The sequence below is a fragment of the Oculina patagonica genome, chromosome 3, assembly GCF_052425735.1.
Source record: "Oculina patagonica isolate OP01 chromosome 3, crgOcupat, whole genome shotgun sequence".
In the NCBI taxonomy this organism is placed as follows: Eukaryota; Metazoa; Cnidaria; class Anthozoa; order Scleractinia; family Oculinidae; genus Oculina; species Oculina patagonica.
In genome coordinates this window covers 19,818,851-19,838,910 of record NC_135760.1, presented here as the reverse complement: position 1 = coordinate 19,838,910, position 20,060 = coordinate 19,818,851, and the positions used below count along the sequence as shown (strand labels likewise).

At 42.0% G+C, this 20,060-nt stretch overlaps 1 protein-coding gene across 1 annotated transcript; it reads left to right on the top strand.

The window, feature by feature from the left end:
- Nucleotides 1–113: 113 nt before the first annotated feature.
- Nucleotides 114–18,579, top strand: LOC144645255 (protocadherin Fat 4-like). Its single transcript, XM_078504742.1, has 13 exons — nt 114–447; nt 1,240–1,318; nt 3,451–4,290; nt 5,306–5,428; nt 5,994–6,116; nt 7,094–7,255; nt 7,870–8,272; nt 9,160–9,596; nt 9,891–11,677; nt 12,202–12,360; nt 13,039–13,548; nt 14,033–14,335; nt 14,910–18,579. Exons 2-13 carry the CDS (start codon nt 1,240–1,242, stop codon nt 17,904–17,906), a joined length of 7,923 nt encoding a protein of 2,640 aa, XP_078360868.1. The 5' UTR covers nt 114–447; the 3' UTR covers nt 17,907–18,579.
- Nucleotides 18,580–20,060: the final 1,481 nt, after the last annotated feature.

The window sequence follows — 20,060 nt, the reverse complement described above, 5'->3', positions numbered from 1 at the left end:
ACTAGATCCGACTTTTAACGGAATCGAGTCGGAGATCACGATTCAGTACGTTCGGAAAAAATTGTCAAGAACGCGGGATTTCAATATTTTTCGTGCAGCTCGCAGGGTTATATATTTTGCAGCAATTTGCAACCCGAAGGGACAAAAGAAGGAGGAACAATATCAAAGTAAAGTGCCAACGAACCAATCATCGTCGGGAATCAATCTTTGTTATTTGTTTTGTTTAGTTTTTGTGGTGGATCGCTTTGTTATTGTGTTTCTGTCAAGTGGTCGACGACATGAGAACGCAAAATGGGTTCGTCAATTTCGAACCCCAGCGAGGAAACAGCCAACATGCGAGGGATTTTACGCAGCAAAGCAGCCCAAATCTCCGTTATCTTCGACCTGACATAAAAAGCTTAGCTACATCCTGGCGTTGAGCAAGCTACGATTGTTTTGAATTCGTAGGTAAGAGCAAAGTTTTTGTTTGTTTGTTCGTGGCCGGGATTAAATTTTGTCTACCTAGGAATTAACTATACCCACATATTTCTACTGACTTTTTGATGTGATCAGACCGTTATCTTTTGGGGCTTTGACACTGTCAGCTGGTCTTTTAAATACGGTATGTTTTGTGTAAAATGGCAATTACTGAGCTCTGCATGTATATGTAGTTTTGTTATCAAAGTGAAGGAAACTTTCGTTGACTGATGAAATGAATGCAATTTAGAAATTGAAATATTAAGCTTATGTATTTAGCTTATTGCCCCACGAGTTATTAAAGATTCATGACTTATAAAACGGCATGCTTCTTTATAAGAATTTAAACATAGCATCCGTTAGTAGCTAAGAGATCGTTGTTTACATCTATAGATTTTCCCGTTACTGGTAAAAGAAATAAAAGATCGCGGTCCGTCAGTACTTTTTTTCGCGGGGTCGCGCGAAAAATCTGGTTAATGTAGGCATAAATATTTGGGAGGAAAAGTTAAATTTAATAACTTTCTCCAGCATGCGAGAATTTCAATTAAAGAAAATTATATATTTGCCGTTCAGAAATGTAAGATTCGGCACTTACTCGCTTTATTGATTTAAATACACGTTAGAAATGCATTTTAATTAAAGGAATTGAGGGGATTCCACGTTGCTTCCTTTGTGTTCAAGGCCTTTGTTCACAAGTTGAATACGTTTTCGTTTTTAGCTCTTTGTTTCTTCTTCTCGAATGGATTTGTACTTCACTAACAGAAATCGTGAAATTTTCTCTAGATGTTCAGCAAGCGAGGAAAAATGATCTTCTTCCGGGTTCAACTTTGGAGGTTGCTAAGTGGATTGTATACTTGTTTTGGTGAGTGAAAAATTTCATTTACCTTGCTTTTATTAAAATATAATTAGAGAATCATCTATAAAATTCCAGTCTTTTAGCCCTTTAATTCAAGCCAAAGCTGTTAATATTATTTCACCTTCAAATTATATAATTGAGTATAATTACTGATTAATTTTGCCACATTTGTAACATTAAATTTCCTTTCAATGTTTAAAGTTCTGATCATTTATTTTTGTTAGCGGTGTGTTTAATACAATGTATTGTACATGAATCAATCTTGTTTTATTCTCATCAGTTATCTGCTAGTGAAATTACAAAGGGAAATGAGATATGCCTATACCTAAGGGTTTAAGCTAGCCTGAATTTCAGACATCCCTCTGTGCTCTGAACACGTTTGGGCCTAATGCCGTCCGGTGACGTCACTACCCGAAAACCGGGTAGTGATTTTCGTTGGTTGATTTAAAAATTATTTGCATAATTATGTGAAATTATGACTGAATTTTACCGCTCGAGGATTGTAATTTGAAAACGTTTGGAAAGAGTTTGAAAGAGTTCACCTTCCCAGAAATGAATTTATTAGTCATTTACCTTGAGTTTATTACTTTATTAATTTACCTACGGATGAAGAATAGTAATGGAAATCGGTAGGTTTTAAGTTGGCGGCATTCGTCGCTTTGACATGCAGTGTTTTGCCAAATTTATAGTATTCTTGTTTTGTCAACAAAGCCGCTCGACGCTTATGTCCTGCAGCCTCGATGAGCCAGTGATTTCTGAACTCAGTGCCCACAGTCAAGTAGGATACTTTTGTATTGAATTCCGTTTCTTGATGCCTCTGTAACTGTCTAAATTGATTCATTTAAGTACTCACGAGTGTGTTGTATTTGTCCACTGCGTAACATATTATATTTTGATCGCTAGATAAAGCAAATCAGTTCAGATTAAATCGGTTCCGTAAAAAAATATATCCTGCAGTCAATTAAAATCTCATTCATTTGTCTCAAGTTTTCAATAGTTTACTATTAAAACAATTTTATACCCTGTAATCCTTTATTGAAGCGATTTTTCTTTCACAATTTTTATGGCCTCGACAGAAACGTTTCCGCATGAATTAAAACCAAAGTGTAGTGACGTCACCGGACAGCATTAGGCCCAAATGTGTTCAGACGTCCCTTCTGGCAAGCAGGCGAGCACAGAGGGATGTCTGAAATTCAGGCTAATGGTTAGCCTGCTGGACTTCATATCCGGCTTTCTGGGTCTGAGCACTGGCTAAAGTCATCATCCCAGGGGGGGGGGGGGAATCCCATATGAAAAGGGCGGGGATGCTCATCGTCTCACTTAGGGGCATTTCAGGCAAAACGCCAATATTTTTAGCCATAATTTAAGGCCTCGTTTAGGGTTGCACCAAAAATATATACAATAATAAATCCCATTTTTAGTATTGTGGTATCTTTTAGAGGTCAAAAAAAACTTGAGCCATGCCTAGATTGGTCTCTTTTTAGGGGTCCTTTTCAAAATTTCTGATAAGCATCCCGCCCCTTTCATATGGGAGTCCTCGCCTGGGGGTCATTGTGTTGTGTTCTTGCATTTGGTAAGACACATACCGTATTTATTCGATTAAGCGCCCAACCTCGAATAAGCGCCCACCCTGTAGGTAGGAAAAGTTAATAAGCGCCCAGCCTCGAATAAGCGCGCCCACCCCCACCCTCCTTAAAAGAGGAATTTTGATTGTTGTTGAAGTTTAAGATTAAAATTGACTAATTACTACTAAAATACTATCCTGAAGACCGAAAATTTTTATTTTTTTACTGAAACTTTCAATGAAAATTTAAAATTCAGCTTTGGTACACCTTCACGTTTAATTGTTATACATTGTTTTCTTGCAAAATAAACGTACTACTTGCTTAAAAATGGTGAAAAATTTAATAAGCGCCCACCTCGAATAAGCGCCCACCCTCAAGGTCCAAAAATTTAATAAGCGCCCAGGGCGCTTAATCGAATAAATACGGTAATTCTCACAATCTTTCACCCAGGTGTAAAATTGGGCACCAGTAAATTTAATGTTGCAAGGTGGGTGGGTGAGCATATGGCCCATGTTGAAATTATATCTACAGTTGTATACATGTTTGACATACTTTGATGACTTTTTCTTTCAGTTTTCATTTGTTTGTTTGGATTATCAAAGTCCCTCAGCCAAGAACCTTTTATCATTTTTGGCAACACAGTGGACATCCGCAGAGTGAACCTTGATGGCACTGGATACAACTACATTGTTCGTGGCTTGACAAATGTTGTTGGTCTGGACTTTGACATTAAAACACAGATGATCTATTGGTCTGACATTGGGGTGAAAAAAATTCAGAGGGTGCACATCAATAACGGTCTTGATCCTGGAAAAATTGAAGATTTTATAGTGGAAGACTTGGGGATCCCTGAAGATCTGGCAATCGACTGGACCGGTCGCAAGCTCTTTTGGACAGATGCTAATAAGAAAATTATCCAGGTTGTTAATCTAGATGGCACACAGCGGCAAGCATTGATTAGTACTGGGCATGACAAGCCGAGAGCTATTGTTGTTGATCCTGCAAATGATAAAGTGTATTGGACTGATTGGGGAAGTGAACCTAAAATTTTACGAGCGAAAATGAGTGACGGCACACAGAAAGAGGTACTTGTAAATTCAGGCATTGTATGGCCAAATGGACTTGCATTAGATTATGTTGACAAGTTTCTATATTGGGCAGACGCTAATACAGATAAAATTGAGAAGTCATATTTTGATGGTCACAATCGCAGTACTCTAGTTGATCGCATCCGGGTATATCATCCCTATGCTTTGACGCAATTTGGCGACAGGCTATACTGGAGTGATTGGCAGCGGCACAGCATTGAGCACTGTGACAAGGATACAGGTGATGACAGGGTCACTATCACTGGTGGTATGACAAGACCGACAGCATTGCATGTGTATCATCCTGATCGGCAGCCGGGAGCAGGTAAATAATTGCAAGTTTGATAGCAATGCTCCACCAAATACCCGGGGAAGGGGGGGGGGGGGGGACTCGTATATGAAAGTGACGGGGATGCTCGTCGTCTCGCTTAGGGGTGTAAATTTTGGATTATTGGTCTCGCTTAGGGTGTTCCTGGCAAAACGGCAATATTTTTAGCCATAATGGTCTCGTTTAGGGTTACACATGAAGAAATATACAAATATAATTTCTATTCTTAGTTTTTTGGTATCTTTTAGGGCTCAAGAAAAGCTTGAGCCACACCCAGATTGGTCTCTTTTAGGGTTTCTTTTCAAAATTTCCGACGAGCATCCCCGTCCGTTTCATATAGGAGTCCCCCCCCCCCCCCCGAGTGTAAACAATGTTTTCTTAATAAGAAAAGAAAGCCGCTACGAAATTCAAGGTTTTTTGAATACGTTAATTTTAAAAAACGACGTGCAAACCAGCCAAAAAAGTCCAGAACATTGTTTATATCTACTAGTAAAACTAAGTCCACATGCCAAAATTCAGCTATTTCTGAACACTTTCAAAAATGGCCAAAAATTCCAGGGGACGTTCTTGTCAGGAGCCTTTCAATTGCAGGTCAGCAATTTTGTAACATAATGCAAGTTTTAGGCTTCTTCTTCATGTACCGGAAACAGACACTTGTGTCCAGGCTATTTATTGAACACGTTTGACTGGGTTATTTGACTTTTCATATAACTTCATATTTGACAGAATTATGTGTGTTTTGGTGAACTTCTATCATTGCAGACACTATGTAATGACCATCATAAAGAGTGTGCATCTCATAAGTGTTCATGCAATCCTGAACATGTAACTATAGACACTGATGATGTAAACTACATGTAATAGAAACAAAAGATAGAAAACAATACTGACCAAATACAATGGCTTAAAACTATGGTTAAACAATGTGCTTTCCTTTGTGCCTGGTACCCAAAGAAGGAGCCAGATTTCATCATGATTTGTGACAACTGTTTTTCACCTCTCCATTTTGCAGACTTTAATGAATGCCAGGTCAATAATGGAGGATGCAGTCACACATGCCTAGATCTGATTGGTGGATATAAATGTCTTTGTCCCTTGGGATTTGAACTTGCATCTAATGACAAGACATGTCAAGGTTTGATAAACATAAGTTTATGCAAATGTTAGATTCTGTTAATAGTGGGACCCCTTTTCATACCCAGGGGGGTATTCCATCCTAAAGGAAACCAACCTGAACATGGCTCAAGCTGTTTTTGAACCCTAAAAGATACCATTTTTCATGCCAGGTAAACAAGACCTTGACAGCTAAAAATATTGTATTCTGCCCTGAACACTGCAAGTGGGTAGCAAAGGGTGTGTGTGTGTGGGGAGGGGGGGGGGGTCATAAATCCTGTTTCAGGCACAAATTTTAACCGAATTCATGTGTCTTGTATACTTGAAACAGCAGATTAAGTCAAAAATACATGGATCAAGTGTCTTTTCTAGCTATTTTCATGCCTCAACGGTATAATTTTTTTCCTTATTATGTTGTCACATATAAACCCTTTGCCACCTTCAACTAAGGGAGACCAAAATCTGCAGTTACAAGTCAGAGCATTTCTGAAAATATGGAGAGTTTTGTCTTGTACATGCCTAAATACGGTACCTATTGACAAATAAAATAACTAATTTTACCTTTTCTTGTTTTGAATTACTTTCAGACATAAATGAATGCAGTTACAATCGAGGAGGCTGTGAACAACTGTGCATCAATTTTGAAGGCGGTTACAACTGCTCCTGTTTGCAAGGTTACACTCTACAGAGTGACAAGAAAACTTGCCAAGGTACTGAAATAAAATGACCCTGCAAAGAGTTGAGACTTCAAATTCCAGCAACTATTACCAGCCTGCCATTTGTGAGGGGGGGGGGGATGCTTGAAAATGTTTCTGGCCTGTTTCAGGCATTTGGTTAGTAAGGGTTACTGGGAAGAACTGTGAGAGGAAAAACGGGGAGAGGCTTGGGGCAGGCGAAATATCTTTTTTCACTCACTGTTCTCACCACGCCCGGGGGGGGGGGGTACTCCCATATATGGGCTATATAGGTATGTGCCGCCCGTTAGGGTATGGTTTTTTGAGGTTCTTGGTCCTTTAATAGGGTATCATTTTTGGTCCTTTTGGCAATGTGTTCCCGGTGTGATCCTTAGATAGGGTACCTATATTCTATCAGCTTTAAATAACTCCCAGATAAACGAAAAAAAGGTATCTTAAAACTGAAATACCTGTCCAAGTATTAGTAAAGCGATTTGATAAAGATTTGTGTTTGGCCGTGCGCGGTTAGCCGCTATTTGGGTCGTCACGGAACGCTTCTCCTTCCCTTGAATAGGGTGTCATTTTTCGGTTTGGTGCCTTAAAAAGGGTATCAATTTTCGCTTTCTTTATCCTAAATAGGGTAAGGGTTTAAGAACCTTGGCGGCACACCCCTATCCGAAATTTATGGGAGTACCCCCCCCCCCCCCCCCGGGTCACCACACTGTTACCCAATTGACCTGATGCCTAAAGGCAAGATAAGGTCTTCATACAAGCCAAGTGGCTTATCAGGCCAGAGCTTGTCCCAGTTTCCTTGACATGAAATGACTAGGAGTAATTCTACTTCTCCCTGGATGGGATGCTAGTCCATTGCATGGTTAATGTTACCTTTTACCTTCCTAACTCTATGAAGCAGTCGTAACTGTGTCCTAATTCAGTGTCTGCTATTAAGAACTACAGAAATAGTATGTTGTATTTTATAAAGTAACAACATTATTTTCCTACTAATGTTACAGATGCTGACGAGTGTCACATCAATAATGGAGGCTGTGAATTTAGCTGCAACAACACAGAGTCTTCGTACTTCTGTTCATGTCGCTCAGGGTACATGCTGGCAGCGGATAAACACTCCTGTCTGGACATTGATGAATGTCAAACTCTCACCCACCAGTGCCCAGGTAAAGACAGAGTTGATTGCCTAACAAACATTTCTTTGAAACCTGTTGCTCCATGAGAAGCATAGGCCATCATCAACTACATGAAAACACTGCTTTTTTTTGAACAGTCACACACTAAGGTTTCATTCACATACTTGAAAAGAAGAACTTTTTGTCTACAGCAGAATAAAGTCAATAAACTGTAGTCAATGTACTGCTCAATCACTTTCTTACAAATGGTTACACCCTACAGTTTCATCCACAGACTTAAAAGTGAAAGCCGCCTTGTATAACATAGTAACATAACAACATCAAAGTACTGCTCAATAGCTTTAGTTTAAATGGTTACACCCTAGGGTTTCAGTCATCCACAGACACAAAAGTTCGAACCACCTTTTACAGTACAATAAACTTGCATAATAAACAGAACCACATGAAAGTACTGCTCAATAGCTTTCAATTGATTGGCCACAGTACTTGGGTTTCATTTGGTTTTCACGTACAAACTTGTTAGAAACTTTTTGATATTGCTCAAAAGTGTTTATCTAAATGGTCAGGCACACTGGGGTTTTACAAACAGCCCCAGCCACCATGGAATTTTAATTTGAATTAAAAACTAGTTCTTCCTTTTTTAGATCAATGCGAGAACACTGCTGGTTCTTACAAATGTCTGTGCTCCTCCGGCCTCACTTACAATCCATTGAATAAGACCTGTGATGACATTAACGAGTGTTTGACCAGCCAGCACTCCTGCCAACAGCTCTGCGTCAATACCAGAGGAAGTTTCCACTGTGACTGTAACCCAGGCTTCCATCTGAGCAGCGATCAATTGACGTGTGCTGACGTTGATGAATGCAGCCAATCAAATCACTCGTGCCAACATCGTTGCGTCAACACTATTGGTTCTTACGTGTGTAGCTGTGACGCTGGCCATATTTTATCAGATGATGGGCGCACATGTGACCTGACAGATTGTGGGAGACCTGACGGATTGGCAGGAATTAAAGTGAAGTGTGATGGCAGTCCAGATCAGTACAGGTTAGGTCAAGATTAGTTGTTACAATTCTGCACTCGTTTCATGAAGGTTTGAAGACATATAAAAATAAAAGAAAAAATGGAATTTATGCAGAATACAAAGACATTTGATGGCAACTTACACCACCAATATATTTGTATCTTTTTAACAGAGAATACCAGCTTGGTATTAAAAGCGCTTTGGTTAGACAGAAAAAACCACTTTAGTCCATGTAGAGCATGGAACCTCCGTTAGATAGCAAATACTGTCTTATTTGAGAGGTTAGCCTTAATATTGGGGCAAGGGAATTCTAGCCAATGATATAGATCAACCTACTAGTAGTTTGCGCCACTGGCAAGGGGCCATAATACTCGCTAGGTAATCCATTTCCCGGTTTCCATCTTGTTGGAGTCACATTTTTTAACATCTTTTTTTGACAACCGTCTGATGGCTTTTGTTTCAACTGGCCAATCAAAATGTAAGTAGTGAGGGAGACAGAGTTGGCAGTTGTTGGAGAGAGAACGTGGAACTTGACAATTGACAGTTCTTGCCAGTTCAAACGAAAGCCATCAATAAGTGGTCAAAAAGATGTCAAATTTAATCAAAAACTTTGTCTATTGGGAACGGTACGGCTTGCAGCACTGTATGATATAGCAGATAACACATTTTCGTCCTGAATCTCTGTATCAGCTTCCCACAAATCAACTGTTAGCTGAGGGCTTGGACATTTTAGAGCTTTCCAACGCACTCTCGTGTAGCACTGGGGAGGGGGAGGGGGCAAACATGACTAAAATTTATGTCAGGAAATGTATGAGATATAGCTCGAATTTGAAAGTCTGCAACTTCGCTCAAATCTGTCGGAATTTTGATAGAAAATAATTTTCTTAAAAGACGTTCGTTCTGTTTTCAGTTTTGGTAAAGTTTGCACGCTCACTTGTGCCAAAGGATTTCTGATTGGCTCAAGCATCATCACGTGTCAAGCCTCAGGCCAGTGGAGTGTCATCACGGCCCAGTGCGCAAGTCGGCTCCCAGGCTCCAACAGTCCACCTCTCGGAATCTTACTATCCTCGCCTTTTATTTCTGAAAATTCGCCACCAAACACTGTTATAGGAAGACTGACCACTGTCGACAATGATGAAGAGCAGTTCTTTACTTATTCCTTGATTGACAGCGCTGGTGTTTTCAGTGTGGATAACAATGCTAGTACCTTGGTCCTGGTTGGTGAGGTGGACTTTGAGAGACAGTCTGTGTACACAGTGGGCCTTGTGTCTACAGACAGTGGTGTGCCGCAACTGTCTGTTACACAGAACTTGACTGTTCATGTCACAGATGTTAATGAACCACCAAGTAAGTTACATGTAACATAAAAAGAGTAATGGAAGGGGAGGGGAGGTAAAAAAAAGATCAAGTCTGGGTCAGTCGAGCCTAGTGGACCATCAAGCCAAAGCGTTTCCCATTTTCCGTAGCATGAAGCGATTAGGAGTGTTTCTACTCCCTCCTGAATGGGATGCTACCCCCTCAAAGGGTACCCCCCCCCCCCAGCATTAAATTCGCCGGTACCCATTCATACACCTGGGTGAGAGAGGCCTAATTCTGCTTGAGAAACGTTTTGAAAATAAATTTGATTTCATTTTTTTTCAGGTCCGCCGACAATATCCTCGTCAGTGATTTACGAAAACGCCTCTCTTGGAACTGTCATTGGGGTTCTTAATTCTACCGATATTGACTCCGGGCAAGAAATTATCTTTTCTTTGCTCACAAATGCTGGCGACAGATTTCGGATAGTTGGCCGCGAACTGCGGCTCAATTCAAAACTTAACTATGAAGAAACGTCAAGCTTCCGTTTGACAGTCGAAGCTAAAGATGACGGTTCTCCAACATTGTCGAGTACATCGGTCTTCAATATCACAGTTATAGACTGCAATGATCCCCCAACGAGGATCATATTTAGCGGGGGCTCAATCCCCGAGTACTCAAAGCATACCCCTGGGGGGACCCACAACGGTTCCGTGATAGGGAACTTTACAACAATAGACGAAGATGTTGGTCAGTCTCACATTTACTCCATTGTAGGAGGAAGCGAAGTATTCTCCATAAACAAATCTGCTCTAGTGGTCTCCTGGGCGGAACGATTGAACTTCGAATCACGTGATCTTTGGACGTTGCAAGTGCGCTCCACTGATCCTTTTGGTGAGAGCGTGACGTCATCAGTTGAGATTCGTTTGCTTGATGTGAATGAAAACCCAAGCGGTATTCTGTTGTCTGCGGATTCCTTTCTTGAGCATGCGCCGCTAGATACCGTGGTTGGTTCTCTGAGCGTGCGGGATCCCGACCTCCACGATAATCACACGTTTGCACTAGTTTCCAATCCCAACGGTGTCTTCTCGGTCGAAGGTAAAACTCTAAAAGTTTCTGCTGATGTTGATTTCGAAACGACTTCATCAAATCCTTTAACAATCGTTTTGAGGACGACCGATAGAGCTGGACTGTCGTTTGAACAAGCATTAAACATAACAGTTCTCGATAAGAATGAACCCCCCACGGATATCGTCCTTAACCCAAGAAAACCCTGCGGGTCGCCATCCGGGATATGCGTGGAAGAGAATCGTCTAATTGGCTATCGCGTAGGAGATGTCAAAATGGCGGACCCTGATCGTGGTGATTCTGGAGTCTGCGATGTCGTGAGCGACGATATCTTTAAAATCGAAAATGATATTTTGCTTGTAAACGGAAAAATCAACTTCGAAGCGCTGGACAGTTCTCGTTTGATCAGTGTTGAGATCATATGCAGGGATAAAGGAGGACTTAGTATCGAGAAGGGTTTTAACGTCACAGTTTTGGACGCTAACGATGCCCCAAGCGCAGTGACGTTGTCACACCAGATCGTGAACTCTAATGCTTCTGTGGGGAGTCTTGTGGGGTCGTTTCTTGTCGTGGATGAAGACCAGAATGACACACACATTTGTTATCTCCTGGATCCTGACAGCTTGTTCAGAGTCGCTGGTCTTCAGCTTTTTGTTAGAAAACCGCTGATTAACGCAACGTCGGCCCGGCATCCTATCCACGTGTTCTGTAGCGATGGCGAGAAAATCAGCTTCCCAAGGACTTTGTATATCGAAGTGAGGAGCAACCTTCTGTCAACGCAGGTGAACATCTCCTTAGATTCCACGGAGGTGAAAGAAAATGAGCCCGCAGGCAGCGTCGTAGGGCGTGTCACGGCCAAGACTTCTGACCCGAATGATACGTTGGTGTTTCAGTTGGACGATGACGCGAACGGAACTTTTGCTTTGGTCAGCGGAAGTGATGTGAATTCTAGAGACCTGGTGGCAGCGCGGCCGCTGGATTACGAGGAGGAGAATGAGTACAATGTTGTTATCCGTGTGTATGGCAGTGGAGGGGCAACGAACTTTAAAGTGTTTCGCATACAAGTAAGAAATGTTCTGTAAAGTTGATTCTGACAAATCTTCACCCATTCACAACAAAATTATTATCCATTCGTTTTAAGAAATGTCATATTCTGGTAATTAAAGGGATTGTGTGACGGATTTTAGCCAAATTTAGGACCATTGGTTAAATGACTAACATATTCGTTGAAATATAAAAATAACCTCTTAAAACAGTGAAGAAACATTCGAATAACACAGTAAATACAACAGAAGGTACGGATGGCCAAAAGTGACGAGGATTGAAACGGATTGCGATATGGGTCTTTTGAAATATTGTTGGGCTGGACAGTTTCTCAAAAACAATCTCGTTTGCTTGTAACTTTAAATTATAACGCCCGTGAGACAAAATTTGGTTGCAATAAAGCTATGGTTTTGTCATTTAGATCCATAGAAGTAATTTATTTGAAAACGTTAAGTTCATAGGGAGTATTTGGCAAAACGTAATAAAATAAACTTCGCTCAGCCATGACACAGTCCCTTTAATCTTTTCAACTTTTCACTTGTAGGTGGTTGACGTGTATGAGCCACCTGAACACTTGGTACTTCATCATAACTACGTGGCTGAGAACCTTGCCGGTACAATGGTGGGTGTGATCACTCTGAAGGACCCTCAGCTGAGCCCCCTCTCTATTGAGCTCCTGTATGACCCTGGGTCCGCTTTTGAGGTAAATTAGAATAAAAAAGTGTTTCTTCCGAGTTGCTATTTGTGTCTGTTTCAAGTCTTTTTAAAATTAGGCCCGATGTAAAGTTGTTTCTAATCATTATTTTGTTATGCCTAAAATTTCATGCTTCCAGTCTCGTAACAAAAAGAGGCAAACGTGTCTTCATTATATAGTAAACGGTTTGACCGAGGAGTATCGTTGGTCGTTGTGTCGTCGGGTGGGGTTCTGCGGCTGTTGTTGGTGCTGCGTTTCGACATCCTGGCGGGTCATCTTCAGAGTCGTGGGTTGTCGTCGTGATGTTATAAGTCTGGTCCGTTGAGCTGATCGGTAGGTTGCCGTGATGTTTTGGCTGCTCGTGTAAAGTTGTCTCGTATTGGTGTTTCGATCAATCATACATTTGCGAGAGTTTTATTCTGTGGATTGGTGAAGTTTTTAGTTCTTTTCAGATCTAAAATCTTGGTCGGAATATAAATATGAAACCACTCGAATTCGCGTTAAACCCAAAATTTGTCACTTTTTCCATCGTTAAAATGGAGTGGGGTGAAGTGGGGGGGGGGGGGGGGGGGGGAGAGAGGGGGTGTGTGTTAAGTTTTCTTTTAAAGTGACCGAGATTGTAGCTTTTAATAGTTATCGTACCGATCCTCGAGTGGCTGTCAAGTTTCTCTCTTTTTTTTTCCTTAGCTTCGTCCAACTAGCGTCCCTTACACTTGGAAGCTGATGACCCGTCGGTCGCTGGACTATGAAACAGATCAGTTCCACCAGATCACAGTGCAAGTAAAGGATGCCAACAATTCCTTCGCTGTCAATCAAAGCTTCACCATTTACGTCACGAATGTAAACGAGGCTCCCACTTCGATAGCACTCAGCAACCACGTGATTGCTGAAAATTCACCCCAAGGAATTGTGGTGGGGATCATTAATGTGACCGACCCGGACGAAGCGTACGTCCCGCAAAGCATCACTTGTGGATTGCGAAACGACGCTGGCGGCCGGTTCAAGGTCAGCGGTATGGCGCTGACAGTGTTGGATTCCCGGATGTTAAACTTTGAAGCCCCGGATGGTCCAAATCATTTGGTGGACATTGAATGTCAGGATCAGGATGGTGAAGCAACTCAACAGCAATTTGTTGTAGAATTGACAGATGTTAATGAGCCACCTATAAAAATTGAGTCGTCTTCAGGCAAATTTGAGGTAATATATGGTGCTTAGTTTGTCTCGCTAGACCCCTTAACCAAGGTGACTTTTCGGCTACTTTCTTGTAAGACCATACTACCTCTGAACCTGTTTCAAATTTACACAGGGCTGATTGAGCATGCATCTGTCACGTTCTTGTAGTACATTTCTTTTCTCATGCGACTTACACCACGTGATGCATTCTAAAAGCAGGAAGTAAAATGTGAATAACAGAAGTATGCGAAATCATAAACAAGTTGATTCATGATTGATAAAAGAGGGTCCTCTTGTTTAAAATCGTTGAAAATGTTCTAAAAGTTCCGTAAAAAGTTCCAACATTTCAGCTAAAACTTCAGCCTTCTTCAAGGGAAAGTGACAAGGAATTTGTAAAAAGCACGTTAGTTGATGAGTTTCTCCTTATTTCTTATAACCTGCGTGCTTGACAAAGTATTGATATCGAAAGGTGAAGTTAAATATTGATCTTTTTTATTTTTATCTTAAGGTTGCTGAGAATTTGAATCCAGGATCACTGATCGCTATCCTGCGCACGGTAGATCAGGACACGTGGCAAAACCATACCTACAGTGTAACACCGGACACGCTGTTCAGCATTGCACGAAACCGACTGGAAACTGGTGCGAGGTTTAATTACGAACAACAAAGCGTATACCTTGTGAATATAACCACTACTGATAGCGGTAACCAAAGCTTGACGCAGAGGGTGGTGGTCAGTGTGCTCGATGTCAATGACGCGCCAACTGGAATAGTTTTACCACATGGGACAGCTATTGCAGAAAATACTCAGGTAAAGGTTTGAAGTTTATCTTTTGCCCAGAGTTAAAATGACAACTAAGAAATAATTAGAACCTCCAAGTCGTATCAAAGCTGTTAGATAAACCACATTTAGAGCCTTCCGGTATTTTCAGTCTCTGAGGTTTAATCAACGTTTCAGTAATTGGAGTGAGGTAACAATTCAGTATTCAGTTTGGTGAGCCCGTAGAGCGAGTCGAACTGCAAATGACTTGTGAAAATGTTTTGTTTTGTACTTGACTATAAAATCGGGCGACCGTGACGGATATCAAATCGGACAGGATATATTGTCTGATCCCCGTCGTCCGATTTGTTACTTCAGATTGCGTCTGATATTATATAGATGCGTTTTCAGTGTTTTTATTCAGGGGTATTGCTAAACTCAAACTGGACTATATTTGGGCGTACTCATTACCCATTCTCTTACTCCAGTGTGGGAGTGATCTGGGATGATCTTAGCGCGCCATTAGCTAACTGATAATTACTTACTACTTTTCCTCATCGGGCCCTTGAGGAGTCTTGAGGCCGGGTAGCTAACCTGCTAACTGATGGCACGTATCAATTCTCAGGTTGGTTCACTGATTGGAGAAATGACGTCACTAGATGAAGACAGCGGCCAGACGCACTCGTACGCCATTCAAGCCCAGTCCCCTATCGGCGTTCTCTCCCTTAGAGACGTGAACAAGCTGTACGTAGCAGACAGCGCCGCCCTCAACTACGAGCTACACCGTCATGTAAACATCACTGTAACGACTACCGATAATGGCACCCATTCGCGGCTCTCCAAGGTCGTGACTTTGTCAATTCCTATTCTCGACGTGAATGAGCCGCCGTACGGTATTGAGCTGGCTCCAGCTAGCGTTAAAGAGAATTCTCCGATCGAGACAGTTGTTGGAGTCATTACAGTGCAAGACCCTGATACCTTCCCTCAGTGGTTTAACTGTCGACTTCGAGACGACGCTGCAGGGAGATTTGGAGTCAAGATAAATATGTCTAGAATTCAGCTGTTTCTAACTGGAAACGGACTGCCGGTAAATTACGAGAAACACACATCGCATAGCGTCACGCTTTTGTGTAGTGACAACGGCGGCTTGTCGTACGAAAAAGATTTTGTAATTCAAGTTTTGGACGCGAATGATCCTCCATCGAATGTGATCTTTACAGATTCGCCAGGCGACACTATTTTAAGCCCGCATCCACCGGTTAACACCTCAGACATTAAACTGGTGACCCAGGCTGTCGCAACAGTGAATGAAACAGCGGATGTCGGGATCACCATTGTAGCCTATGTACGAGTCATTGACGAAGATAACGCCAACAATCCCTTGCGGCCCCAGACGCATGCGTGCGAACTTGTAAGCGAGGCCGAAGCGAAGCTTCTCGTCACGGTTGATGTGCACGCGCCTTCGAACGCGAGGAGAAAACGTTCAAGCGATCTGAACTCCGTGCCAACTGAGTTCATGGTTCAACCTGGCACGAACTCTATTTTAGTCCGTGAGCAACTTGATTATGAAACGCGATCCAACTACACGCTGTATGTGAAATGCACCGATGATGGCGTTCCCAAAATGTCCATTGTCAGTTCTTTGCTTGTTTTTGTTCTGGACGTGCCCGAAGCGCCGACTGATGTTATATTCTCTTCCTTGACGATCGCAGAAAACGCCAGTAATGGAGAAATCGTCAGTGACTTCACCGTCATCGATGCCGACTCCACGCGAACGGGTTACTCCTTTGAATTGACGTCACGTGGCGTGCCGTTTCGTCTGATCGGAAATCACATCGTCGTGTCACGAGTTCCGCTCGATCACGAAGCCACGCCGCTTATCACGGTGCAGTTAACAACTCGCGAGGTATTTACCGACTTGAAATTTGTGAAAACGTTTGATGTCGCTATCACTGATGTCAATGAGCCGCCAAGCAGTGTCACCCTCGATGGAAAGACAAAAGTGGAGATTTTAGAAAGTTCGCCAATCGGATACGTACTTGGGAAATTTGTTGTAGAAGATCAAGATGTGTACGATACCTCATTCTCCATTGCGATCGAAGGAGAACAAAACGAAATAATTGCAGACTTTGCAGTCAGCGGACAAAACCTTGTGGTGGCAAGCCAGTTAAATGCGTGGTCACGTGATCGATACCTTCTCAAAATGAGTGCAACTGACCGCGGAGGACTGAGTACCAGCAATATTTTGACCATCACTGTAGCAGAAGTAGACGTGTGTTCTATGAACAAGAGTTATTGCAGTCCTTACGCCATCTGCTCCCGAGCGGGCCCGGGACGAGCCTCGTGTGTGTGCAAACTCGGTTTTACTGGTGACGGTTTTCGCTGCAGTGATATAAACTACTGTGACCCCGACCCATGCCACCTCGGTAACACAATCGGGGGATGTCAGGATGGGTTCGGCGGCTGGAAGAATTATTCTTGTAACTGTAAACCGGGATGGTCGCCGCCTGATTGCGATGTGGAAATCAACGAGTGCCGACCCAATCCTTGTAACGCGAGCGGGACAGAGAACTGCGAGGACCTTATCAACGATTTTAAATGCAACTGTAAACCAGGCTTCAGCGGTAGGCTTTGTGACACGAACATTGACGACTGCAAATCGGCCAGCTGTCTTAACGGGGGCACATGCGTAGACAAAGTGAACGGCTTCATATGCCTGTGTAAAGATCCGTATATTGGAGTGAATTGTGACACGGACGATACAATCTGTCGAGAAAATCCGACGATCTGCCCTCGTAATGGCACGTGTATTTCGTATGCCGAGGATCCTCTGAAGTTCTCGTGCAGGTGCGAGGAGCCATGGAGCGGGAACTGCTCGGGCTGTGCACCAGGCTATGGCGGACAAAACTGCACGCCGTGTAGATACCCGAGGACTGGGGAAAACTGTGAGCTGGATTGGAGAAACTGCGAACCCGACCCCTGTCTTCAGGGGGGGACGTGCTATCCTTTAAGAGGTGGAGACTTTTCATGTGTGTGTCCACCAAATTACTTTGGAAAGACTTGTGATAGAATCACTGTTGCGACTGAGGATGGCAGTAGGAGCGGGAAGCAGACGGGTCTGAGTCCCGCGGGACTGTACTCGCTGATCGGCTGCATCATACTGTTGTTTATTATCATCATTGTCATAATTATTGTGTGGAGAAGAAGAAAACGACGAAAATACAGATCGAAAAATGCGCGTATTGAATACCACAACAATCGACAGAAACCTGAAGTGAGCTCACCTTTTAGAGAAATGATGCAAAGAAGCGAGTTCAACTTTGAAAACCCCGCGTTTATTGCTGAGCCAGAAGGCGAAGGTGATGATAAACCAGGCGGCGATGCTCCAAAACTTGACAGGGCGCCCACTGTAACCGAAATAACGATTTCTGGCGAGACGGTGGCCATTGCGCGCGACAACCCCATGTACGAGCCAGTCGAGGAGGTGCTGAGGAAGCACGGTGCAGTTGTGCACAATCCTATATTCATGGATGATTCTGCGGACGACAACATGGAAAACCCGAGTTGTGGAAACTCGCGACTGTGGCGACGACCTGATCAACATACTTTCTCAAAATGCTAAAATGAGATTTGATTCCACGCATCTTGTGTGTATAGAGTGTACAATTCCGGTAATAAGCCCCTCCCCCCCCCTGCCTATAAGCCCCCCTGGCTATAGGCCCATCTACCTGAAAACAAAAACATACAGGGCTAAATGTTGCTTTATAATGACTTTTAACTTAAAAAAACGTATTCCAATCAACGCTGCCGTGGCTCGTTTCGAAAATTTTTCTTATTATTATTATTATTCCGCTTATAAGCCCCCGGATATAAGCCCCTCCGTTAATAAGCCCATTCAAAGCCCTTACGAATTTATATAAGCCCAGGGCTTATAACCGGAATTTTACGGTAACATAACATAGCTAGCAGAGCCGAGAAGTCAAAATTCGGTAAGCGTAAGCGTGCACCATAATCCAAAAGTGCACGCAAAAGTGTACTATCGAGCTATGGTTAACGCGAGAAGTTTGGAGAACACTCTTGAAGCTAGAGTTGTTCTCGGCTATCACCACGACGAACTCTCACTTTTTTTCGTGCTCTCCAAACTTCCCCATAACCCGATAGTGCACGCTGAAGCGTAAACCAAAGCGTAAACCAATTGTTAAAGGAGAAGTTCACTCCAGAATGGCCATTTATTTTCTCTACGCCAATAAAACGTTTATACAAAGAAATGATATTCCCCAAAATTTCTGCCTCCAACTTGCGCTATAACCCTACGAAATCTTTCCCAAAACTTGGCAACTAAACGCCGCCATCTTGGAGCTGGAAATGTATGCGTGACGTCAAAGAGCTCAGTCTGAAGTTTGGCGGGAAAATTGAAATACTCAAAACTCATCGTTTCTTCCTAGTGGCTTTTGTTTGTCAAAATGCTTGTTTGTGCATCTCCATTTTGCTCAAACAGAGCTCCAAGAAATACAAATAACAAGGAGTTTCGACTATTAAAATATTCCCGCCAAACTTCAGGCTGAGCTCTTTGATGTCACGCATACATTACCAGCTCCAACATGGCGGCGTTCAGTTGTAGAGTTTTGGGAAAGATTTCGTTGGGTTATAGCGAACGTTGGAGGCTGAAATTTTGGAGAATGACATATCTTTGTGTAAACTTTTTATTGGCGTAAAGAAAATAAATGGCCATTCTGGAGTGAACTCTCCTTTAAATAGTTGTTGAATTCGGAAATTTTCAACTGATAGAATGTTTATGGTTGCTGTGCAACGAGATTTTTTATAACTGTAAATAATAGAAAAAGAAAATATAAAAATATATACATGCATTCGTTCAGATTTTAAATGCGCTGTAGATAAACGTTCTTGAGATTTTTTACTGACATTGTTTAGATTGTATGTGTTACCATCTTGCTAGACAGGGTATAATTTATTTCATAATTTAATTAAGTTATTAGAGCTGGAAGAAGCTAAAAAAAATTGCTAATGATTGACGATTTTTTTAGGATTGGGTTTTTTATTGTTAAAATATTTTGTATTTACTTTTATAGGTTTGCAAAACTATTTAGTCGTAGTTTAAATAAATTGCTTTGCTTCTCAGTAAAGCGGTGCCAATAAAGACTGGCTAATGTTTGTTTGGTTTTGACATGGCTAAGTACATAAACCAGCTCTCATTTCCTGGTCTGGAAGTAAACGAGTAAAGCTCACGCAATGGTAGCCTGCGCCGCAGACGAAACTAAACCCTTACTAGCTGGGGTTAAATTACGTCTGCGACGCAGGCTAACGCAATGGCGAGCCCACGAAATCTCAAAAAGCTGCTCAAAGTGATGCTGTTCTCTTTAACCAGGACAGGTCTGACAAGGGGATGCATAATAACTTGCTTGTTACCCTCAGAAATAAGCAACACTTTCACAGTAAATTGCGTGACAGGTCCCTAATGAATGCATTTCGTGACAAGCGGCCAAGACACTGAAGACATTGCATGTGAATTATTATTTAGCGTGAGAACTGATACTTACGGCGCTTTCCATCTGTCGGAACTGGCCGGCCGGTCCAGTGGTTTTGAATGTAAAATGAGTCTTTTGCGCGCGATTTTTCCCACAAATCCACTATAAGAATGTATAACATAAAAAAAAAAAAAAAAAAAAATTTTTTTTAAAAATAAAAAAATTTTAAAAAAAAAAAAATAAAAAAAAAAAAAAAAAATTTTTTATAAAAAATAATTTTTTAAAAAAAA